Source organism: Hemiscyllium ocellatum, chromosome 18 (genome assembly GCF_020745735.1).
Source record: "Hemiscyllium ocellatum isolate sHemOce1 chromosome 18, sHemOce1.pat.X.cur, whole genome shotgun sequence".
In the NCBI taxonomy this organism is placed as follows: Eukaryota; Metazoa; Chordata; class Chondrichthyes; order Orectolobiformes; family Hemiscylliidae; genus Hemiscyllium; species Hemiscyllium ocellatum.
The window spans coordinates 45,101,607-45,127,774 of NC_083418.1; the positions used below are offsets into that span (position 1 = coordinate 45,101,607).

At 40.8% G+C, this 26,168-nt stretch overlaps 1 protein-coding gene across 1 annotated transcript in view; it reads right to left on the reverse strand.

Moving 5' to 3' along the window:
- The window catches only part of tub (TUB bipartite transcription factor), a 230,063-nt gene that overhangs the window by 28,829 nt on the left and 175,066 nt on the right, over positions 1 to 26,168 (reverse strand). The window contains exons 6-9 of the mRNA XM_060838510.1: positions 12,985 to 13,152; positions 8,532 to 8,653; positions 2,346 to 2,537; positions 161 to 273 (exon numbers count right to left, since the gene is read on the reverse strand). Of these exons, the coding sequence (XP_060694493.1) occupies positions 161 to 273; positions 2,346 to 2,537; positions 8,532 to 8,653; positions 12,985 to 13,152 (595 nt within the window). The remainder of the gene's footprint in view (positions 1 to 160; positions 274 to 2,345; positions 2,538 to 8,531; positions 8,654 to 12,984; positions 13,153 to 26,168) is intronic.

The window sequence follows — 26,168 nt, forward strand, 5'->3', positions numbered from 1 at the left end:
CTCTCCACCCTTCAGGCTCTCTGCCCTTATTCCTGATGAAGGGCTTTTGCCCGAAACATTGATTTCGCTGCTCCTTGGATGCTGCCTGAACTGCTGTGTTCTGCCAGTACCACTAACACAGAAATCATCAGCAAGGCAGTTAATTGTGATCATGGGTTACCTGAGTTTGCCAATAAAGCTCTCTCCACCACGTGAAAGGTCAGTAGGGTCTATAGAGATGAGGTAATTTGATGTTTTGCTCTTCTTTCGTTTTCTTCCTGCCAGTAAGAATATCTGAAGAGTTGAAGGAACAGGGGAGAAGTTAAAAGAACAGAGAAGAATAAAAATCAATAGGTTTCTCCAAAACTTCAACCAGCAGCAAACCTCAGTTTGGTTAACCCTTCAACTCAACTAAAAATATCCATAATTAATACTGATTGAAGGCCAAATGTAGGTCAGTTCTGATGGAATGAAATCATTTGGGAAAAACACATTTTACAAAACTAAATGAACGGTTGATATTCTAAAATTATTTATTTAATTTTACAAAATGTTTAAACATAAAACAAATATCTATAGTGGAGGTAAAAAAATATTATTTGTAAGAAATGGGGACTGAAGATAATAATGTGCACCCTAACCCACCTCGATTCAAAATAATGTAGGTAGCAGGTTTGTCCTGCCTACTAGATATAAGTCAGACCAGGTAAGGATGGCAGACCATACTGTAAAATGACTTCAGTGAGCCAGACGGCATACATGAAAGTAGGAAGAAAGTAGTGATGTGCTTGACTGTTAACTGCCCTCAGAAATGATCCAGCTAACAATCAGTTCAAGAGGGACTGGCAACAAATGTTTGCCTTGCAGCAAGACCCACATCCCATGGAAGAATAAAGAAAAAATAAATAAATATAGGTAAAGCTTCCTGTCAGGCCTTCTTCCCTCCTCCTGCTGCCTCTCTTCATTGCTATCTGACACCATTTGCTTTTTTATCATATGCTACTCCACACAATATTCACCACAGATTGTTGAGTTCTGCTGAGTCAGATAGCTTGCTGGTTACTTACAACACTGACTATGTACAAAACTACATTATCACAGTCTTACCCACACAGTCTAGGTTCTCGGCTTACTTACGTTAATGTACATTACATAACCGCATCTAACTGACCACATTGGGGAGAGTGATTGAAGGTAAGGCAGAAACCGTTTACATCAAAATATTACATATCTGTCTTAAATGTCTATCTGGTCTAGAATCTACACCTTGCACAATTTCTTGCTCATGTTGAGTGCAGAGGCCTGTTAATATAAAGGTCATGACTAGGAGTGAATGGTGTGCAGTGATAAGTAATACTTCTCCTATTGCAGCACCACTCCCTCCAGACATTAACATCCGTCATCAATTCTTTCAGACAGGCAGCACTTACGCAAATCCAAACATAGCCAAAGAAGGTAATCAGCATCTAACCTGCAAGTTGCAAATGATATATTCAAATAGGATTGGTGTCTAGCCCTTCAAGTCACTGAATGTATATTTAATTGTGCTTGTTTATGAAAGAGACTAAACTAGAAGAATAAGGACCAAAAGAAAGGTTGGGCACCAAATCAGTGCTAAATATGGACTGGCAGCATGCTCTGTCTATTCTTTATACATCTGGTGCATATTCAAAATGCCCACCTGAATACTCTCACGAAGAGAGTTTGTGTGTCAGTCACACTGAAGTGAGCAGGAGCAAGATTCCAGATTGGGGCATAAAAGCAGTAGAGGATGGAAGATACCAGCACTACAGAGTTCATGTTTTTGAATGGAGATGCCTGCATGAAAGAAATGGTTTTATCCAGAATTCCTGCTAGAAATACTGTTCCTTGTAATTTTATCGAGAGAGTTGCTGAGTCATATAGGGCTCATCTACAGTCCCTGGTTTCTGCTGAGTTAACTAATCCTAGTCAAGACACTAGCTGCAGTGTTATGATTGGCCTAATTATTCCCTGTAGTTAAAATAAAATCAGTCAGTTTCCATTCACGATCACAACCCAGAAAGCCTAATTGTTAGTGTTGGAAGTCAGGACTGAGGATGACAAGATGTCCCTTGCCACCTTCTTTCAAGAACAATACTCTAAACAAGAATGGCAATAGTTTTAGTAGAATATTCTTTGGAAAGATTGGATATAGTTTGGCCTAAGTCCTAGCCCTTCACAGCAAGTGTGAGCAGATGAGTATGATTCTGATTGTACTGTGTGGTATATATAAAAATCTGTATATATGGAGTGTATTCTATATAAAGCAATCTGTTAGATTTCGATAGCTTGAAGTCCAAATATACATTTTAAAACACAGGCTAATACTTATGTAATTTACCAACCTTTTTTCCATCATCCCTTTCTAGATGGAGGTAGTAGGTAGGATACATTCCACGGTCCATTCCCTTCTTATCTCTAGTTATTCGGCATTTAATGGTGACTCCTTGTGGAGCTGGTCTCACAGCAAACTCTTCAAGGTCATCCACATTTATTAGAGCATCAGTTCCTGGAGGGGTCGAGACTGAGGCAGCTTCCTGCAAAACACGAATACATTGTGCTCTGTAAGAAGGAGAAGTAGCAACATTGCCATGAGCTACTTTCACCCAGAAAAACATAGTCATTGCATTTCACTTTACTACTTAGCAATATTTGCATTTAGGAAGATGAAGAAATTCTGAAGCTGAAATTCATTTCTCTTTTCATGGATTAATTTTCATCTATGGATTAATGGAACAAACTTCTAGCAAAAAATATTGAATTCAGTTTTCATTGGAGAAAAACTGCATGCACTATCTAAATTATATCTTTCCACCCGCATCTTAGCTTTCCAGGTATAGACAAGTGAAACGTATCCCAAGAATGAGGATGTCAATGTTGATCAAATACTAACACTGCGCAAGTGGTCTTCATAGCATCTTGATTTAATTTGTGCAAGTGTCAGAGATTGAGCTAATCAAACAAAAATGATAGCCAGAAAATTGCTGACAGTACCAGAGCTATTAAAAAATTTTGCCTACTTATTAATTACCCACTATCAACATCTTGAGGGTTGCCACTAACCAGAAACTGAACTGGACTAGCCACAAGAGCAGGACAGAGGCTAGGAATACTGCATCAAAAAACCCATTTCATGATTCCTCAAAACCTGTCCACCATCTACCAGGCAAAAGTAGAGAGTGCAATGGGATATTATCCTCTTGCCTGGGTGAGTGCAACTCCAAAAACACTCAAGATACGTTACACCATCCAGGTGGATATTGTGCCAATCATTCCCTCCACCACTGATGCACAGCAGCAGCAGTGGGCACTACTTACAAGATTTTATAAACCCATGAGCACTACAGGCTAGATGGACAGGAATGGCAGATGCATGGGAATATCACTGCTTACAATGTACCTTCCAAGTCACTCACCATCCTGACTCAGAAATATATCGCTCTCGTTCAGTGTTGCTGGGTCGATATCCTGGAACACCTTTCCAAATAGCATTGTGGGCCTCCTTACACCAAGTAAACAGTAGCAATTCAAAAAGACAGCTCACTACCACCTCCTCAAGGGGAAACTAAGGATGGGCAATAAATATTTATCCAGCCAGTAACACCCAAATCCCAATAAATGCATGAAATGCTTTTTAAAAATCATGTCATTTAGGAATATAACAAGACAGATGACAAGAAGCTTGTTCAAATAGGCAGGAAGTTTTAAAGGAGTGAAGAAAAGGAAACAGAAAGGACAGTTTAAGAATTCCAGAGCTGGGGGTCCACCAGTTGAAGACACAGCCACCAATGTTGGAGCAAATAAAATTGGGAGTGTGCAGGAGGCCAGAACTGGATGAATGTTGAGATGACGGAGGGTGAGAGCACTTGGGAAGTGAAAAGATAGGATGGGTCAAGACCATGGAGAGATTTGAAAACAAGAATGAAATTATAATTGAGACATTGCTGGTTGAGGAGCCAGTGTAAGGAAGTGAGCACAAGGGATAATGGTTAAACAGAACTTTGTATCTATTACAATATGGTAAGCAATATTTAGAATTAGCTCATTTATTTAGAGTTGAAGATTGAAGACCAGGCAATAGAGTAAAGATATATTGAAGTTTAGAATCAATAAAAGCATGGATGAATTTTTTAGCAGCAAGGAACTAAAGCAAGGATCAAGGTGGCTGATCTTATCAAAGTAGAAATGGTGGTCTTGGTGACTGAGCAGATTGGAAGCACATCCCTGCATCAAAGACAATAACTTCATTACATTCGATGTCATTGAGTAACAGACAGTTGCCATGGAGATGGATAGCGACAATTGTGACGGAACAGACTTTATTGAGTATTTGTCTCTCCACAGGTGTTGCCAGACCTGCTGAGATTGTCTAACATTCTATGTTTCAAACAGATTTTACAGCATGGCCAATGATAAGGACTTCTGGTTTCCCAGCTGGAGAAAATGTTTGCTCATCCGACACTGGATGTCTGTTAACTCATTAGTGACCATGCAGAGCCAAGACAGGTGATGGTGAGGAAAATGTTGGTGTTGTCAGTGTACAGATAGAATGTAACATTATGTCTTCACATAATGTCCCTGAGGGTCAGTATGTAGATGATAAATAGGAGGAACTCAGGGATAGATCTGTTAACGATGCAGGAGCAGGAAATGGAGTCATTGCAGATGACTCTCTGGATACAATCATACAGGCAAAAATGGAACCTGACAAGCGTAATCCCAAACATCCGAGCAATGGAGGAAAGACTTTAGACTATAATGTCGTAAGATACAGGGGCAGAATTAGGCCTTTCAGCCCATCAAGAGTATTTCATCATTCAATCATGACTGATATGTTTCTCAAACCCATTTTCCTGCCTTCTCCCTACAATCCCTGATCCCCTTACCAATTGAGAACCTATCTACCTCTGGCTTAAATGCACTCAGTGACTTGACCTCCACAGCTCTCTGTGACAATGAGTTCCACTGATTAACCAACCTCTGACTGAAGAAATGACTCCTCATCTCCGTTCTAAGGGGTATTCCCTTCAATCTGAGGCTTTGCAATAAAATCCTAATCTCTCCTACTACTGGAAAAACCTTCTCCATGTTTACTCTATCCAAGCCTCTCTGTATTCCGAAAGTTTCAATCGGATTTCCTGTCATCCTGCAAACTCCATCAAGTACAGATGCAGAGTCCTCAATTGCTCCTCACAAAACAAGCCCTTCATCCCTGGAATCATTCTTGTTAACCTCCTCTGAATCCCCTGCAACACCAGCACATCCATCCTTAGAGTCTAGAGTTTGGTGCTGGAAAAGAATAGCAGGTCAGGCAGCATCCGAGGATCAGGAGAATCGACATTTCAGGCAAAGCCCTTTATCAGGAATGAGGCTGAGAGTCAAGGGGGTGGTGAGATAAATGGGATGGGGGGAGGGGCTGGGGGTAAGGTAACTGAGAGTGCGATAGGTAGATGGAGGTGGGGGGTAATGGTGGTAGGTAAAAGAGAAGGGTGGAGTGGAGGAATGGGAAGGAAGATGGACAGGTTGGACAGGTCATGAGGACGGTGCCGAATTGGAAGGTTGGAACTGGAATAAGGTGGGGGCAGCGGAAATGAGGAAACTGGTGAAATCCACAGTGATGCTGTGGGGTCGGAGGGCCCTGAGGCGTTCTTCCTCCAGGCATTGGGTGGGTTAGGGAGTGGTGATGGAGGAGACCAGGACCTACATGTCCTTGGTGGAGTGGGAGGGATAATTGAAGTGGTTCGCCATGGAGTGGTGGGGTTGGTTGGTGCAGGTGACCCAGAGACGTTCTCTGAAGCGCTCTGCAAGTAGGCGTCCTATCTCCTCAATGTAGAGAAAACCGCATCCTAAGATACAGGGTCCAAAACTGCTTGCAATATTCCAAATGCGAACTGACCAGAACGTTATACAGCCTTAGCAGTACATCTCTGCTCTTTTATTTTAGCCCTCTCGAAATGAATGCTTACATTACATTTGCCTTCCTAACTGCTGAGTGAACTGCATTGGTGAAAGTGGGTAGTGCAGATGCTGGAGGTTAGAGTCAAGAATAGAGTAGTGGTGGAAAAGCACAGTAGGCTGGGCAGCATCCGAGGAGCAGGAAAATCGACATTTCGGGCAAAGACCCTTCATCAGGAATTGAATTTGCATGTTAATTTTTAGAATCCTGAATGAGGACTCCCTAGTCCCTTTATGCTTCAGACTTCTGAAGTCTTTCCCCATTTAGAAAATAGTCTGCGCCTTGGTTCTGCCTACCAAAGTGCATAATCTCATGCTTTCCCACATTGTCTTCATTTGCCACTTCTTTTCCCATTCTCTTAGCCTGTGCAAGTCCTTCTGTTGCCTTCCCATTTCCTCAAGACTACCTGTCACTCCCCTCCGCCTATCTTTGTCATTTGCAAACTTATCAAAAATGCCCTCAGTTCCTTCAACCAGATAACTAATGTATAATATGAATAGCTGTGGTCTCAACACTAGCCCCTGTGGAACTTCACTACTCACCAGCTACTATCCTGAAAGAGATCGCTTTATCCCTACTCTCTGCATTCTGCCAGTCTGCCAATTCCCTATCCATACAGAGTACCTTGCCTGAACACCATGAGCTCTTATCTTATTTGGCACCCTCCTGTGCAGCACCTTACCAAAGGCCTTCTGGGATTCCAAATAGATCATGTCCAATGGCTCTGCTATGTCTACCTTGCTTGTTACCTCCTCAAAGAATTCTAACAGATTTGTCAGGCATGACCTCCCTTTGAAGAAGCTGTGCTGACTTCACCCTATTTTACCATGTACTTCCAACTACTCCACAATCTCATCCTTAATAATGGACTCTAAAATCTTTGTATAGACTGAGGTCAGGCTAACTGACCTACAGTTTCTGGTCTTGTGCTTCTCTCCCATCTTAAACAGAGGTGTTACATCAGCCATTTTCCAGTCTTCTGGGGCTCCCACTTCCAGAGAAAGATCACCATCAATGCCTCCACAATCTCCTCAGCTAGCTCCCTCAGAAACCTGGGGTATAGTCCATCTGGTCCAGGTTATTTATCCACCTTCAGACTTTTCAGCTTCCCCAGCACCTCCTGAGTGATGATCACTATACTTGCCTCTGCTCCTTGACTCTTGAAGTGCTGGTGTCTTCCACCATGAAGAGTGATGCAAAATACATAATAAGTTCCTCTTCCATTTCTTTGTTCCCCATGACTACTTCTCTAGCCTGATTTTTCAGTGACCCAATGTCCACTCTTTTACCTTTTAGACATCTGAAACAAAACTCTTCCAATTTTCTTTTTATATTACTAGTTAGCTCACTCTCCTATTTCATCTCCTGCTTCGTGCTGTTTTAGTTATCCTCTGCTGGTTTTTCAAGGCTTCCCAGTCCTCTGGCTTCCTATTAATCTTATCCACATTATATCCTTTTGCTTTTGGTTGAATGATGGCCCTGACTTCTCTGTCAGCCTTGACTGCCTCATGCTACCCTGAGTGCACTTTTCTTCTTTGGGATGAATTTCTGCTGTGCCACCTGAATTACCCCCAGCAACATCTACCATTGCTGCTCCACAATCTTCCCTGCTAGGCTCCCCCTACAATCAACTCTGGCCAGCTCCTACTCATGACACTGCAGTTACCTTTACATCTGATTCTAATTACTCCTTCTCAAACCACAGGGTGACATTTATTGTATTATGGTCACTGCCCTTAGGGTTTCCTTCACCTTAAGCTTCCCAGCCAAGTCTGTCTCATTACAACAGGCACTGTTGCCTTTTCCTTCCATATCCAGATTTTCATTTTCACTGGTGCTTACAATTTCACCTGCGTAACTAACAATGCCACCTGGTGCGGCAGTAACAACATGTATATGTAATGCTCAAACCATGGCCACAAACTGTAAAAGTTATTGTGCCATCTATTCCTGCACTACAGTACAATTTCCACCTCTCATCACAGCAATTTCACTCTGAATGAGCTTTGCAATCTGTACTTAATCATGGACAGTTAAACACTGTCATCCGTTTCTATTAAAATGCATTTTAAATAAAATCCTTATATTTATCAGACAGGAGAATCCATTGTCCCATTGGCTATTGCTGTGATAAAAAAAACACAGGACTGCTTAATTACATTCTCACTCACCTAAAATAGTCAGTTAAAAATCACACGACACCAGATGAGAGTCCAACAGGTTTAATTGGAAGCTCTAGCTTTCGGAGCGTCGCTCCTTCATCAGATGGTTGTGGACTCCACAACCACCTGATAAAGGAGCAGCGCTCCAAAAGCTAGAGTTTCCAATTAAACCTGTTGGACTATAACCTGGTGTTGTGTGATTTTTAACTTTGTACAACCCAGTCTAAAACTGGCATCTCCAAATCAAAAATAGTCATGTCTCTTCCTGCTCTGTCAATGTGTCACTTCAATCTAAATGCCTTAAGAGTGTGTGCTTTAGTACCTATGGCCTAGCTTACTACACATCTGCTTTTTCTATTATTCCATCTTATGTTTCAATCAAATACATAGAAGAAAATATTCCTAGTTCTCACTTTATTAGATTTTTTACTGGAGGCAGATCCAGGCCTGGTATTGCTGTTCAACTGAGAAGAGCTAGAGCTGTCTTCATCTTCTTCATCTTCTTCCTCATCAAAGTTCATGCTGCTAGAAATACCTATTGAGGCAAAAATCACTGGTTAAAGTAACTCTTAGGTTATATACATCCTGATGCAGTAGGCATATGTTTAACAATCCATATCTACATTCTTAATAATTAAACATAACAAGTGTGTCAATCAACTATCAGATGTGGGGTTATAAAGAGTGAAACAATGATTACAAACCCGGACAAATATTTGAGGGGAGATTTTATGAATTTGCTCTCCAGGTGTATCAAATGAAAATTCAGGAGTGGAGGCTACAAAATGGAAAACTCTGAAAAGCCCAGTTACGTCCAAAAGGTGGCTTAAAGCACTGCACCTAAAGCATAAATTCATTGATGTAACAAGGTCAAGAAGGAGAATCCACTCAAAGTTTTGATTATCGACAATATCATCATGTAGGGATTACAATTCAAATCCTACAATTATCAGAGTAAAGTGAAATGAAAGACTTCAGAATAGTATTTCCAGGATTAAACTGGCAGAGAGGACAGGTTTTCTGATCCCAGGGGCATTAAGATCAATACTGGTATAGAATTTCATTGCACATAAAGATTGACTGACACTGGTATACAAGTGGGCACAGTATCTTTATGGCAAAGTTAAACATGGGGCAGTATTAAAACACAGCAATGAAAGGAGGAAAGCAAGATTGAAAACATGCACTATGAAGGGAAAACTAGGTGCAGCAATAAAAGCTCCTGGGAGCCTGCTGCACAAGGACCATTTGTAGCCAAGGCCTAAAGTACCACGGTAGGTTATAGGACCAGCTCCTTTGCATTGCAAGGTAGGCACATCATACCTACAGGGGTTTCTCAGCTGTTATTGCCCTAAATACAGTGTCGGAATATCAAAACAATGTCATCGGCTGTGAACTTTAAGATTAATCTTCCACTCCCAAATGGGAAAGGGAGCATTTTGGGAGAAGGGCAGTGATTCCTTTCAGGACTAATTACATTTTAAAATGATTCATGCACAGAATGTGGGCATAGCAGGTTCGGCTGTATTTGATGCCCATCCTCAGTTAGACTCGAGAAAGTGGTACTCAGCTCCCTTCTTGAACTATTGCTTTTCGAAGGGAAACGATGCACCATGCTGCTGTTAGGAAGAGAATTCCAGGACTTTAACTCAGCAACAGTGAGGAACTGTCATATAGTTCTGTGCCAGGATGATGTAGATCTTGGGGAGGAACTCCAAGCATCTGCTGCCTTTGTTCTTCTAAGTGACAGAGCCACAGTTTTGGAGGTTGTTGTGTGAAAAAGCTCTGACCAGTGACTCTACTGCATCCTGTAGATGGTACACATTCAGCATTCACTGTTTTGGAGGGAGCAAATGTTTATGATAGTGGATGGGGTGCCCATAAAATGAGAATAGTGGTGAACGTCTTGAGTTCGGGGGAACTGATGCAGGCAAATGGATATCACACGCTTCACGAGCGCAACATCCCAAAAATCATCCCCCTTGAAGAGAAAGACCTGATAAATACATCAAACAGGTGCAAAGTCACGTGGAGCACTGTCAATCTCTCCACAGTGAAGGACATGGTTGCCAAAAAGCTGTCAGCACCATGACAGACTTTCTTGTCAAGAGGGAGTTGAGCAGTAAGCCCACCATAGTAAGGCTTAATAAAGCCAGTGAATATCTTGCTAATGGTAAAACCTAGCAAACATTGGCCTTCCACCTGAAATTGTCAGCAATGGAAAATAGGCACTACCACTACGTTTCCATGATCTTTTGGCTATCTGTTAGAAGGGAAAATCTACACCTCAGGATGTGCATGGAGCAAACATAGTCACCTTGTATAAAAATGAAGAGGATTTCAGTTACTGCTAATATTACCGAGGCAACTTCTTGTTAAGTATCACGTAGAAGATCTTAGCTCACATTTCCTGGAGCAGCTTTCAGACTCTGGCATCACACATCTATCCAGAATCTCAGTGTGGTTCCAGAGTTGGCAGATTGATTGTTGACATGATTTCCTCACTTTGACAGTTACGGGAGAGTGTATTTAACAGCAGTGATTGCTGTACATTGTTTTCATAGGCCTCATCAAGGTTTTTGATCTCTTTAAACAGATGTAAATAATAGGCTGCTCACTTGGAATGTCAGGTACCGTTTCTCCTTTTCACAAGAACATGAACAGTTTTCTCATTTTCAATGGATCAACATCAGATGCTTCTTGAAAGGGTTAGGCAGGTTGCGCCCCATTGCCAACACTCTTTGCCACATTTTTGTCCATACTGCTATTGTATTCAAATGAGGATGTCTACCTGTATACCAGAGTTGATAGAAGTGTTCAATATGGTAGGATTGCCCACCTATACCAAAGTGTAAAGTCCTGCTCTCAGATTTGCTCTTTGCTGTGATGTCACATTGGCATTCCACATTGTAGTAGAAACTTGTAGACTGTTTCTCCCAGGTCTGCAGGGAGTTTAGACTGGCAATCAGCATTAGGAAGACCTACATTATGGACCAGGATGCATCAACTCCATTCTCCATCAACATCAATAACCTCTCTCCGGAGATCACCAATAGTTTGATATACCCCGGATTAAGAATTATTAGCAACCTGTCTTTTGATGCTGAAATCAGCACTAGTATCTAGGCAACAATTGAGAAGCCCAGGGAGGATCAATCTCAAATTTGAGTCACAATAAGTGTACCAACTACTCGAAATTATAAAGCCTAAGTACCAGGCTTATCTTCTCAGCTCACCTGTTTACAATAGCAAAGCAGGGACAATTTATCCAAGAAAAATAGCTGAACAGCTTCCACAGCCACTGTCTCAGACAAACATCGGTCATGTCCAGTCAAGGTAGGGTGCAGAATATGATAATACTCCACATGCAGGGATCCCCAGCATGTTTACCCTCTTGAGAAAATGCAAATTCCATTGGCTGGGTCTTGTGACCCAAATGGATAACACTCACCTTCTCACAGGTATGCACTATGGCAAGCTGGCCATCAACACAAGACCAACAGGTAATCTATGTCTACCACATCGGTAAGGCCACATTAAGTGGATCTGAATCAAGTGTTGTTAACCAAAGTGCCTGGAAATACTCAGTCAGAAAAGGCATAAGAAAAGCATAAATCAAAAGAAATTATCAGAGGGCAGAAAATGAAGTCCACCAGAAGGAAAAAACATCAGTCAACCTAGTCCCACTATTATGTATCTGTACAAGTTATGGAAAGTTCTGAAATTAATGATACGGCCTCTACAATCACAACAGACCATCTTCAATCCTGAAGTGACAATCACCTCAGATAGGTGTCTCAAGATAGTTGGTTGCCATATCAGAAGCTTAACCAAACCAGTCATAGAAATATTGTGGTTACAAGCATAGGTCAGAGGTTTGGAGTTTTGCAGCAAGTAACCAAACTGCTAATTCTCCAGTCTACCATACACAAGTCAAGAAGGTGATGGAATACACTCGATAACAATTTTATGAACACTCAGAAACTCAACAATAACCAGAAGAAAGCAGCTCATTTGATATGCTTCCCAAGAAGAATATGCTTAACTATTGTGACCAGGTGTGACCGCTGTCAATCAAACGGCAACGCCAGTGTGTCTTACCTGCAAAATATACCTATCACAGCAACTCATCAAGGCTCCTCTGACAGCATCCTCTGAGACCACACCCTCTGCTACTCTGAAGAATAGGATAGCAAATGCATGAGAGCAACACCACGTACAAATTTTCTTGTGAGTTACAAATGGCCTTGATTTGAAACGGACCTCTTCTTAAGCACAACTCGGCATGGGCAACAAATGATGGTCTTCCAGCAATATCCACATCTCATGAGAAAATAATTAAAAAAACACTCCTTCACAGTTGATGGGTCAAATTTCCAGCATCCCCTCCCTCACTTTACTTTCATCACATCAACTGCAGTGGATTAAGAAAGCAGCTAACAGTCACCTTCTTAAGGACAAATGAATTGGCAATAAATACTGACCTTGCTAATGATACACACATCCCAAGAACAAAAGTAAACTGTCAAACCATCACCAGCACAGCCACAGGACACACAAAATTAGACATGGCTAAAATGTACTAATGAATTAGGTAATGGAAGTTTGATGACAGGAAAAGGCAACTTGATTTTGCATCCACCCATTCTATGTCTGTCCTGGGAAAATGAAATGCTAATATTGTTTCAGGGAGCAGAAGGTGATTATTTGGCTTTGGAGCAACAGAAATCAACAAGATGATCTTACATTCCACCTAAAATTGCTTTGCTCAAATTGCAGTCATTGAAGTGGCATAATTATCCACAATTTAATGAAGAAAATCAAGTAGACTTGAGTTCAATTTTGACAAGTAACAAATTATCTTACCTTTTTTCTGCATCGTTACTTGAAGATCCTGCTTTGTTGTTTGTTGTGCACTGGCTGCAGTGTCTGTATCGGCTTCATCATCATTGCTGGACTGTCCAACAGTGAGAATCTGAATTTGACTTCCCACCTCCTGCGCTTCATCCTGAAAGGCAGCAGGACCATCAATCCCTGATGGATCAAAAGAGATCAACTTTAAGTTCAACCAAGTGTTAATGTCAGAACTTGCTTAGCATTAATAGTTTTGGTGTTAAATCTTAAATGAATCTTAACAACCGATTGATCACAGCATCCAGAAAATAGCTCAAGATGCAAACATACCAACAAAACTAACCAAACATTGGCCTGAATATAGGACACATGTAGAAACAAAGAATCTGACTAAAAGTGAAAAAGCATAATTTCAAGAAAGGTTGGCTTTTAGTTAAATAGTTGCTAAGACATCAAAATATCCCATTATTTTTTATTATATGTGTAGGAGCTAAAGTAGACAGAGCACCCTTTGCAAGAATATTGAATTTAGAAATTGTACTTGGTAACACAAAATCAAGATGAGAACTGCTGACATCATTGTTTATAATCAACCTGTTCAAACATATTTTGACAGATCTGGGTCAACTAGTATCTGTACTTGGATTTTCCCGCCTCACGGTAAGAACACTACCATAGTACCACAAGAATCCCTTTATACCCGATATATGCTTCCCCTCACCCTGACATGATTAGCACAATTGCAAACTTCACTTTCACATATCACAGGTTGTACATAATGGCAATTATTCAAATTGTGATAGACAAATCACTTGATCAGCCTTCTCATCTCTAAATAACACAATTGCCTAATCTAGCAGACTAAGGTGACACATAACCAGAGGCAATAACAACTAACTGGAGGGGAAGAACTAACCCATGCATGTTTTTCACCTCCATAGAAGGGACAGTGCTGCCCATTATTGGAAGGACCATTATTGAGACCACAGCTACAGGTATCCAGAATGTGTAAAAAGACGGAAAACCAGTTATTTGAATTCATAATAACAGCCAGGTACGAACACAGAGTTAAATGTTGAGGACAAGGGATCACCATTTGCTGAGAAACCAGGCACACAGGCAGAGAAGTCATGGCAGCAGGAAAGGATAACTTAGATGCCATTTCCAAGAGGGTGACGTTGCACTATCAACTTCCTAGGGGGGTTACCATTGACCAGAAACTGAGCTGAATTAGCTATAGGAATACAGGAGCAGGTCACAGATAGGAACCTTGCAGCAAGTAACTCACCTCCTGACTCCCCAAAGCCTGTCTACCAACTGTAAGTCAGGGGAGTGATATAATACCCGCCACTGATCTTGATCAATGCAGCTCCGACGACACTCAAGAAGCTTGACACTATCCAAGGGCAAAGCAGCTCACTTGTTTGGCACCACATCCACAAACATTCACTTCCTCCATCACCGATGCTCAGCAGCAATGTGTACTATTTACTGCGGACATTCTCCTTACATAGCATTTTCCAAACCTCGAAACATTTCTATCGAGAAGAGCAAGGGCTGCAGATGCATGGGAAGACCACCACCTGCAAGTTCCCCTCCAAGTCGCTCACCATCCTGACTTGGGAATTTATCACCATTCTCTCACTGTTGCTATGTCAAAATTCTGGAATTCCCTCCCCTAACATCATCATGTGAGTCAACCTACAGCACATGAACTGCTGCAGTTCAAAAGGCAGCTCACCACCTTCTCAAGGGCAATAGGAACAGGCAAGAAATGCTGGCCCAGCTAGCCACACCCACACCCCATGAACAAATAAAAAGAAACTCAGGTTCTGCAGCAGAGTAATCAATTAATGCCTCAGAAAAGCTAGGTGGCAGATGACGATAGACACTCAAATGTATCAGGCACTCAAAAAACTTGTCAGAAAGTTGGCATTTAATGTCAAGGAGCATGAGCACAAGTTGAAGCTAATCCTTATGGTGTGAAGTCGCTCAATTTGTGCAATCTAAGTTCACAACAAAATTTAAATCTTGTCCATTACTGTCTAAGTATCATTTTCAATGAGGTACTGAGCGTTAATTACTGTCAATCAACATCTCAGGCACTGAAAATAAATCATCCCGAGTGTGAAGTTTGATTTCTTTCAGGTTTCAATTGCTAGCTACATTATATTTGTAATATTTTAAAATGTTTGTTCACTTTCCCTGTGTGTTTCCTCTTCAACTCTTGCCCTGTTTGCTTCATAGTCTTTCAACCTGATTTGTAATAAGATACGCAGTTGCTCACCTTGTTCGAAAGTCTGGTTTTCTGACTTCATCATTACCAGGTTCACATTCAGAGCTTGTCTTGTTAAAAACTGAAAAAGCTAAATGTGCAGGGGCAAGTCTAACATGTTTCAGAGTCACTTCTTTATCAAATTATTTTCTATTATATATGAGCTTTCAAAAGCCAAAGTGTACTTAGCTGTTCATTACAAACGTAATTGTTTTTGTGCTTTTGTTGTAGTCACTGCACTCCTGTGGTTTACTGTTTTCAAGGACATAATAGTACACTATACTAAGGCTTCTTCATTTTTTTCTCCATTTTATTTATAGGAGAGGCAACAAAACAACGTTAACCATCCCAGCCCACTTTCTGTATTTCAGAAATAATATAAAAGAACATTGTTTGAGGTATTTGATTATTCCTTGATACATCTTACCAATTGTGTGAAGCAAATGTGAAATTAACTGCATAATAAGAAATCTAATCAGTCTTCTGTCAATCAACACAGCAGGATAATACTAAAGCAAAATGTTGATGAGCCAGTGCAGATGAAGTACATAAATCCTGTTCAGTTTCATTTTAGAGAAATATTCTAGTAATATCTCTCAACAAAATAATAAGATTTTAGTGAAATATTTTCATGCAACATCAATAACTTCTGCATATCTCCCACCACAATGTGGCTTCCCTAATATTTACTCTTTTGAAACTCAAAAGCAGCTCTAATCATGTTTATGGAAATGGCTACTCTTTACCAGCCTGATCAGTTATTGTCATCGTGGTGTAATGAAGCTTTATAATTACTCTTAATCATTTCCTTCCACAGGTATCTTAAATACAGTTTGTAACTTAATTTCTCATTGGTAATAATGGTCAAATTCTGTTATGAAGATGGTTTGATAGGCCAAGGTGAACCATTCTGTGCCTTAAATGTGGGAGCAGGCATTTTCAGTGGCGACTGACTCCGTCCCCGTCAACAAGAAAGCTCATTGGATCAAGCTCAGTCAGCGTGTCACAAGCTGACTGGTAAGCTTCCCAATGAAATACAGACCATTGATGCTGAAACACCATCTTGCCATAAACTGCTTTTTCAAACCCTCAAATCATTGCAGCCTTCAGGGAATCCAATACCAAGAAGGTAAGTCTTTTTCTTCTGGGTATCATGATGAGGAGGAGGTCAGAGGGTCGGCAGCAAGGGTAGGGTTGGCTTTCAGTATCTACCCTAATATCCACATTCCGGACCTCAATAGATTTCAGAATAGAGTAAATGGAGTGCCCCCTCTCAATATGGCAGACCGATCGCCCTGGTTTCCCAGTTAAGATACCAACCACTTTTCTCATTTGCTGGAAAGGCAGATAATTGGGCCATTGATGGGTTGACAGCCTTAAATAGCTATTCATTGGCTACTTGAGGTACTTAATTGGTGGCAAGTTGAGATGGTCTCCAGTAGATTTCCTCAATTGCTGAGGTAGTGAGAAGGGTATGAATCTGTTCCACCAGAGCTAACCCACCCAATTATTTGCCCTTCTCATCATCTCCAGCAAGAAGAAAATTGTGCCCATAATATTTATAGGTTTATAGCTACTGCCAGGTTTTTGTTGAAAATGGAAGAATGGTTTCTTTTCATGAGCACCTTAGTTTTCTGTATACTTTTCCCATGCTGATGGTAAATTACCAACAAAGGCACTTGTGAGAGAAAATTTCTATTTCAGTTTGGTAGAACCTCATCTGAAACAAAAATTACCTTTGAATAGGTTTTTCATGATTCAGAATTATTTAATCCTTCTTGTATCTATCAATTAACTTTTCCTTGAAATTCTGCGATTATAAGCATATTTCTGTGAGAATATTAGGTGCCAGAAAACCAGAGATGTTTAAAGGGCAACAAAATGATGCTACTCATTTTACATCACCAGAAAAACTGATATTTTCCCTGGGACATAAGAGTACTGTAATCTTTTGTGTTATAGGGTGGAAGATAATTAGAACAGGACACACAAGTAGAAACATAGGTACGTTCACTGAGCTGGGAAGTTGATTTGCAGATGTTTCGTCCCCTATTTGGTGACATCGTCAGTGCTTTGGAGCCTCCTGTGGAGGGCTGCTGTACTGTGTCTTCTGGAATTTATTTGGTTCCATTACTACTGCTTCCAGTTACCAGTCCCGGTTGTTCATTGTAGTGGCTAGTCGATTGGGTCAACATCAATGTGCTTGTTGATAGAGTCTGTGGAGAAGTGTCATGCTTCTATAAATTCTCTAGCTGCCCTCTGTTTGGTTTGTCCTATTATTGTTGTATTGTTCCAGTTGAATTTGTGGTCCCTGACATCTGTGTGTATGGCTATTAGGGACAGTTGGTTGTGGTGTTAAGTGGCTAGTTAGTGTTCATGGATGTGAATTGTTACTTGTCTGCCTGTTTGCCCTATATAGTATTTTGTGCAATTTTTTTCATAGAATCGTATGAAGTACATTAGTCTTGCACATGATGGGTATCGGGTATTTTGTCCTGGTGAGTTTTAGTCTGAGTTTGGCTGGTGATTTATGATTATGGTGATTATGGCTGGTGATTGGCTGGTGTCATGAGTCCCAGTGGTCGGAGAAGTCTGGCTGTCAGTTCCGAGATTTTTTTTATCGTGTGCAAGACTAACATAATTTACAGGATTCCATGTGAAGACTGCATGAAACATTGTAAAGGACAAACAGGCAAACAATGAGCAATCTGCATCCATGAACACCAATTAGCAACTAAATGCCATGACCTGCTGTCTCCCATAGCCATACACAGAGATGACAAGGACCACAAATTCAACTGGGACAACACAAATGATCATAGGACAAGCTAATTAGACGACAGCCAGAGAATTTCTGGAAGCATGGAACTCAGCCATGGACTCCATTAACAAGCACATAGACTTAGACCCAATATAACGACCACTACAATGAACTACCAAAACTGGCAACCAGAAGCAGCTGAAATGGAACCAAATAAATTCCATAAGTACGGCAGTGCTTCACAGGAGGCTCCAAAGCACTGAAGATTCACCTAGACAGGGGACAAAATGTCTGCAAATCAACTTCCCAGCTCAGCGAACACACCCACAACCATGACAACCAGCACCCAAGCTACAAACCTTGAACACAGGTGAAACGTTTTGTAAGATGATTTTATATATGGATGTATTCATTCATCCTTTTATAGGAGTACCTATTGCCTTTATGCTTACAAAATACTTTGCTTTTTTATATTCATAGAATTCAACAGAAAATGGGCAGCAACTTGGGAAGTATGAGAACAGTAGACTGGAACATAAACAATTGCTCTGTAGTCAATAAAACAATACAAGTGTAAACATGCTGCATCACAAACATTTTATTGATTCTTTATTTGTGGGATATGAACATCGCTGGGCAAGTTACCATTCATTACCGACCCCAAGAAGGCAGTTGAGAGTGAACCTCATTGCTGTGGGTCTAGAGTCACATGTAGGCCAGACTAGGTGAGGATGGCAGATTTCCTCCCCTAAAAGGCAGTAGTAAACCAGGTGGGTTTTTGTGACAATCAATGGTTTTCTCATGGTCATCATTAGGCTAGCTTTTTATTCCAGATTTATATTGAATTCAAAGTTTGCCATCTGCTAAAGTGGGATTCTGACTCATATCCCCAGTACATGAGTCTGGGTTTCTGGGATTACTACTCCAGTGACAATGCCATGATAGCACTATCTCTTATACCTTAGTACAATACATGGGATTGACTCATCAAGTAATGATGGAATTATTGTCAGCAATTAGTCTGAATGAGAAATCCATCATTGACAGATTTGTGGCATTCTTGTACCTCTTTGATTGCTCAGGAAGCCCAGTAGTATGAGTTTAGTTGAAGAGCCACAGCAAAGCCTTTCTCTTTAACAAATGATTTCCACAACACATTCTGATCCTCACTGGCATTTGAGGCTCACTTGAAATGCCATTTCACCTTCTTCATTGTTTTCGGATTCTATGGGTGACATTTTATCTTATTCAAATCCATTCAATTGCGCAGAACTAAATTCAGGCCCTGTCACATTTGAAGAATACAGCACATAGAGAATAGGAGCAATTGTAGGCCATTCAGCCCTTTGATCCTGCTCTGCTATCTAAACTGATCATGGCTGATCCTCCATCCTGCACAAGTGTAGATCCCTTGATATCTGAGTTCATATAAATCTAACAACCATTGGCAGAAATATACTTAAAGATTAAGAATTTCAAAGTTTGACAAATGTTTTAGTCAAGAAATGTTTTAGTGGGTGGCACGGTGGCACAGTGGTTAGCTCTGCTGCCTCACAGCGCCAGAGATCTGGGTTCAATTCCCGCCTCAGGCAACTGTCTGTGTGGAGTTTGCACATTCTCCCTGTGTCTGTGTGGGTTTCCTCTGGGTGCTCTGGTTTCCTCCCACGATCCAAAAATATGCAGGTTAGGTGAATTGGCCATGCTAAATTGCCCATAGTGTTAGGTGAAGGGGTAAATATCAGGGAATGGGTCTGGGTGGGTGGCGGGTCGGTTTGGACTTGTTAGACTGAACAGCCTGTTTCCACGCTGTAAGTAATTTAAATCTCTCCTGATCTCGGTCTGAAATGACTGAATCCCTCATATTGACACATGCCCCTCTTGTTTTAAATACCCCAAACAGGGGAAACATTCCCCTAGCATCTGTTGTGCCAATCCCCAACTGGTGGGAGAATTAGAGAGGACATGAGGAAAAGGTTCTTCATCTAGAGAGTGATGGATGCTGTGAATGTACCGCCAGTTTGGTGGGTAAGGCAGAAACCTTCAACTCTTTTAAAAGGAACCTGGTTCTGCAGCTACAGCTTTGAACCTTGCTAGGCTATGGTCTCACAACTAACATGTAACATCCTTACCCATTTACAATCAATTCTTTTTGTAATAAAAGATAATCTTCCATTAGCCTTCTTAATCACTTGCTGTGTTTCATGCACTGACATCCATATGTTAAAAAAGCCAGCAAAAGGTCTCAGAGATTTAGTAAAGATTTATTATTGATCTCTGGTTTAATACAAATATTAGTTGCCACCTCTTTCATCTGAACCCATTGCTTGTGCAGAACACAATCCTCATTGGAGAAGAACTCAACTTTCTTTCAATAAACCAATGTGCTAATTTAAAAAAAAATCACACACAGCAGGTACACAATAACAACTAAATACCAAGAAAAAAATAAATAGGGGAAGTAAAGGAGTTGGGTAAGAATTAAATCGAAAGGGGAAATAATGTATCCCAGCCAGCACCAGTGTCACACATCCTGAAAAAAATCCAGCTATTTTACATTAATCACTTGTAAATTGCCAATATTAAACAATTAACGATTAACAATGTGGGTTGACCATGGTTTGACCATTGACAAATATGGTTTGAAGGGACTTGCGGCACAGTTGCAGTGTGCCTACTCAGGAATAAAATCTCTGAACATATTGGTTAGAAATATCTTAACAAATAGAGTCATAGATAGAGTCATAGAGATGCACAGCATGAAAACAGACCCCTCGGTTCAACCTGTCCATGCCGACCAGATAGCCCAACCGAATCTGGTCCTACCTGCCAGAAACCTTCAACTCTTTTAAAAGGAACCTGGTTCTGCAGCTACAGCTTTGAACCTTACTAGGCTATGGTCTCACAACTAACATGTAACATCCTTACCCATTTACAATGGCCTATATCTCTCCAAACGCTTCCTATTCATATACCCATCCAAATGCCTCTTAAATGTTGCAATTGTACCAGCCTCCACCACATCCTCTGGCAGCTCATTCCATACACGTACCACCCTCTGCATGAAAAAGTTGCCCCTTAGGTCTCTTTTATATCGTTCCCCTCTCACCCTAAACCTATGCCCTCTAGTTCTGGACTCCCCGACCCCAGGGAAAAAAACTTTGTCTATTTATCCTATCCATGCCCCTCATAAGTTTGTAAACCTCTATAAGGTCACCCCTCAGTCTCCAACACTCCAGGGAAAACAGCCCCATCCTATTCAACCTCTCCCTGTAGCTCAGATCCTCCAACCCAGAAAATGCTGCCCACGAGAGAAAATGCAAAGAACACAGCTCTTTTTATACAATTCAGGGATGGTGTTACACACCTCTCGACTTTTTATTTTAACACCCCAACATTACCTGTGTTACTCATTAAAAAATCAATTTCCCAGTGTAAAAGCAAAGGTAGGGGAGGCTGGGAAGAGATGGAGGGAAAGAATTCAGTCCTTTTTATTTCACTTCTTACATCCAGAGATGTTTCTATGCACCACCGGGTGGCTTTTTTCCACACCAACATTCAACGTAATTTTTTCTTTCTTCCGCTCCACCGCAAAGTCATCATTGTCTCTAATTTATGACCTGAAAATGTGTTGCTGGAAAAGCGCAGCAGGTCAGGCAGCATCCAAGGAATAGGAAAGGAGGAAGAGAGCTTCTTCAAGGAAGGCAGCCTTGCAAGAGGATTCGCACTAGGTTAAAATCTTCGAGGAGAAAGTGAGGCCTGCAGATGCTGGAGATTAGAGCTGAAAAAGTGTTGCTGGAAAAGCGCAGAAGGTCCTGTTCCTTGGATGCTGCCTGACCTGCTGCGCTTTTCCAGCAACACATTTTCAGCTCTGATCTCCAGCGTCTGCAGACCTCGCTTTCTCCTCTAATTTATGACCAACTTATATGCAAAGCCCATAAGGGCAGTGCAATGACAATAAAAGTGAGAGAAAGGTAGGAGAGTGGGAGGCAACTAAATCAAAATGGGGTTGGAGGAGAAATAAGGCACATGATCCCCCACAGGAAAATAAAACAAATGGGAACGCTGGAGATCTGAAACAAAAATAGAAACTGCTGGGAAAACTGAACAGGTCTGGCAGCATCCATGGAGAGAAAGCAGAGTTAATATTTTGAGTCTGATTACTTCTTCTGACCTGGATTCTCGCAGAGAGTCACCAGACACAATATGTTAACTCCACTTTCTTCCTAATGATGGTGCCAAACATGCTGAGTTTTTCCAGCAATTTCTGTTTTTTGTTTCCCATCCCTTACAGTACCGACTTCTCTCTAAAGGCATCAAGAGAATTGAGGGAGATCCCATGATTTTTCTCCAAGGAATCCCAGATGCAAATGTAGCAGCGAAAGAGAAGGAACTTAGCTTTCAAACGTAAAGTTCAACAGGTATGAATTGCTGTCATTGAACACTGAAACTATTCTGTTTAAGGCTGAAAGGGACCTGATTTTTTAACTCTGACACAGTATTTGCAGCCTCTAAAGACCATACCTTTTTATTTTCCGTAGTTCTTACTGTGGACTGAAATGGAAAAAGAACTTTTAAAACCAAAGATTGTTTGGGGATTGCTGCATGTTTCAAAAGCAAGTAACTTGATATGAATCGTAAGAGCTGCATCAACACAAATATTGTTCAAGCAGTTGTTTAAGTGTATTTTGCAGACAAGCTGGAACCAAGGCTGTATGCAGAGATTCAACAAACAACAATTGGTCTTTGGACTAGTGATCAATCTTTGATAACAAAGGCCTTCAGCCTGCCAACAACAATGTGTCTGGTTCCAAGGTTGCTGACCAGCCCCCATCAAATCCCCACATGCCCAGCATCTGTCTGTTCTCTGCAATAAAAAAAATTTAAAGCATGAAGATAGTTTAGTTTTCCTTCAGCAACTTCTGTAAGCTGTGACTTTTAATTAACAAGTCAGAGTCTTTTACAATCAATCATCTTGTGCCTCTGCAAACCATGAGAGAATGGATGAGCAGAGGGATCTTGGTGTCTATGTACACAGATCTCTGAAAGTTGCCACCCAGGTAAATAGTGCTGTGAGGAAGGCATATGGTGTACTGGGCTTTATTGGCAGAGGAATTGAGTTCTGGAGTCCTGAGGTCATGTTGCAGTTGTATAAGACTCTGGTGAGGCCTCATCTGGAGTATTGTGTGCAGTTCTGGTCGCCATACTATAGGAAGGATGTGGAAGCTTTAGAACGAGTGCAGAGGAGGTTTACCAGGATGTTGTCTGGTATGGTAGGAAAATCTTATGAGGAAAGGCTGAGGCACTTGGGGCTGTTCTCATTGGAGAAGAGAAGGTTTAGGGGAGATCTGATAGAAGTGTATAAGATGATTAGGGGTTTAGATAGGGTAGATACTAAGAACCTTTTACCGCTAATGGAGTCAGGTGTTACTAGGGGACATAGCTTTAAATTAAGGGGTGGTAGGTATAGGACAGATGTTAGGGGTAGATTCTTCACACAGCGGGTTGTGAGTTCATGGAATGCCCTGCCCGTATCAGTGGTGAACTCTCCTTCTTTATGGTCATTTAAGCGGGCATTGGATAGGCATTTGGAAGTTATTGGGCTAGTATAGGTTAGGTAGGATTCGGTCGGCGCAACATCGAGGGCCGAAGGGCCTGTACTGCGCTGTATCCTTCTATGTTCTATGTTCTATGTAGAAGATTGAGGAGCAGCGTTCTAACCAGCACAAGACTGGTTCTTGGCAAATCTTATGACTAGGGACCAATGGACTGCATTCCCAGTCTTTCTATCTGTTCATTACAGGCATTTTATTTGCTGTGCACAAGCTGGAGTTTATAAGCAGAGGTTTGAGTTTTAACGAGTAGAGTTATATGCCAACAGTTCATAATTGTTAACCTACATTTGTAATAAATAGTGATTCTTAAAAAGTGAATGAATGTCTCCCTAGTGTGAACATGAGTATAGTTGTGTGCTATGAATATGAAGAACAGGCGGAATAAATTTTGCATGAGTGTATGTGCATGCACGCGCATTTGTGGGTGTGTATATATAAAGTATATTTGATGCTGTTGCTGATAGTTCAACCTGTGGTATATAATCATATTCATATATCTCATGATAATGTAAATGAATACATGATTCTGACATCAGAAAGAGTAGACTCCAGTTTCAAGTGAGTATGAGAAGTAAGAAGTCTTAGACACACCCCCTATGGAGCTGCATTTGAGAACCCACGATGTTTATAGGAGTGTTAAAGTATATAAGAAGTTGAAGAGCCTTAATTAGATATAACGGTCAAGCAGACTTAGCCACAGCCCAGGGATATTCCAACAGGTGCACATAATGTGCACCTAAGTGTTTGGCTTAGAAGACAAGGTAAGTCAATTGCTCCAACCAGTGTGCTATCTTAATGATGTTTGAATGTGATTAAACAAAATTACTGATTTATTCCTGACAGTGAGGGAGTTGTCTTCTGAGGAAAGATTCAGCAGATTGGGCTTATTCCCATTGGAGTTCACAATTACAAATACCCACTGGAGTTAAGAGCAATGAGATCTTATTGAAACAGATAAAATTCTGAAGGGGTTTGACATGTCAGATGTTCACCCATTAAGAAATTCAGGTTTTGCTGCCGAAGTGGACAAGCTGACCTTTCTCCATATTGTATTCTATCTGCCATATTTGGGCCAACTCACTAAATCTCTCCAAGTCTCCTTGAAGCATGTTTGCAGTATTGTCACAATTCACAGTTCCACCAGTTGTTGCATCATTTGCAAACTTGGAAATATTACATTTAATCCCCATATCCAAATGTTTAATGTAGATTATGAATAATGGGGCCGGTGCAGTTATCCTTGTGGTACCCCAACCATGCAGAATTTGTCAACCAATTTTTCCATTTTTCTGCTTTCTGTTTGATAACCAGCTCTTAATCCATATCAATTTATTCCATCAATTTCATGTGCCTTATTTTGGTTATGAACTTTTTGTGTAGGACCTCATCCAATGTTTTTTGAAAATCTAAATATGCCACAGCCACTTGCATTCTGTTAGTTACAACCTCATGTCTCCTACCAGGACTGCACTTCTCTGTTTTCTCTCTCTCCTGTTTGTGTTGCCATCTTCCAGTCTGCAGAAACCCTTCCAGAACCTATAGGAGTTTGAAAGAGGACCAGCTACTATCTTTCCAGCCATTTCTTTCAATAGGCTGGGATGTAGATAATCAGGTCTAAGGGATTTATCTACTTTAAGTCTCAACAACTGCTCAAGTACTATTTCTTAAGAAATATCCATATCTGTCAATATCATCACCTCAATTGTGTCATCAACAGCTTGAACTGACATCTTATGCCTGTGCCTTTTAATTCATAAGACCATAAGACATAGGAGTGGAAGTAAGGCCATTCGGCCCATTGAGTCCACTCCACCATTCAATCATGGCTGATGGGCATTTCAACTCCACTTACCAGCGTTCTCCCTGTAGCCCTTAATTCCTCGAGTCAACAAGAATCTATCGATTCTTGGGTCATTCGATTTTATATGTTTATGATATGATGCAAATGAAGAATTATCAAAACAGAGTGTTATAAAGCAGAGTGCAAAATTAATTAAAATATTATCATTTATCAGGTTGGCCCTGTGGAGCAAAAATGAAATTAATTCCCTCTCATATGGGACCAAGAAACTCTAAATTTAAACCAACTTCTTAACAGCAAATTAATTAAAGTGAAAACTGGACAGACATTTCTTTTCTTGATCAGAAGGACTGGACACAATTCTTTGTTTCTATCAATACATTCAACTAAAGACAGCAGTTTAGAATAGCTATATTGTAAATTCAATAATTTTTAAAGGGCGAGATGAAAAAATGTTGTATATAACAAGGCCCACATATAATAGAACTGATATGCCAATACCTACTGTGTAAATGGTATTAAATTGGTACTTAGTGCTAAGGAAGCATTCCAGCAAGAAAAGACTACACAGCTGATTAAGCCTGTTTTTGTCAACATATTGTCAACCATATAATCGTTTTGTAAACCATTATAAATCCTCCTTCTTTATGTAATCTCTTGATGGTGGCAGTTACTACACAAAAAACATCCATGAAGAGGAAATCGAATCCAACCTTTGCTTCACCCCCACCAGTCCCCCACCCCACC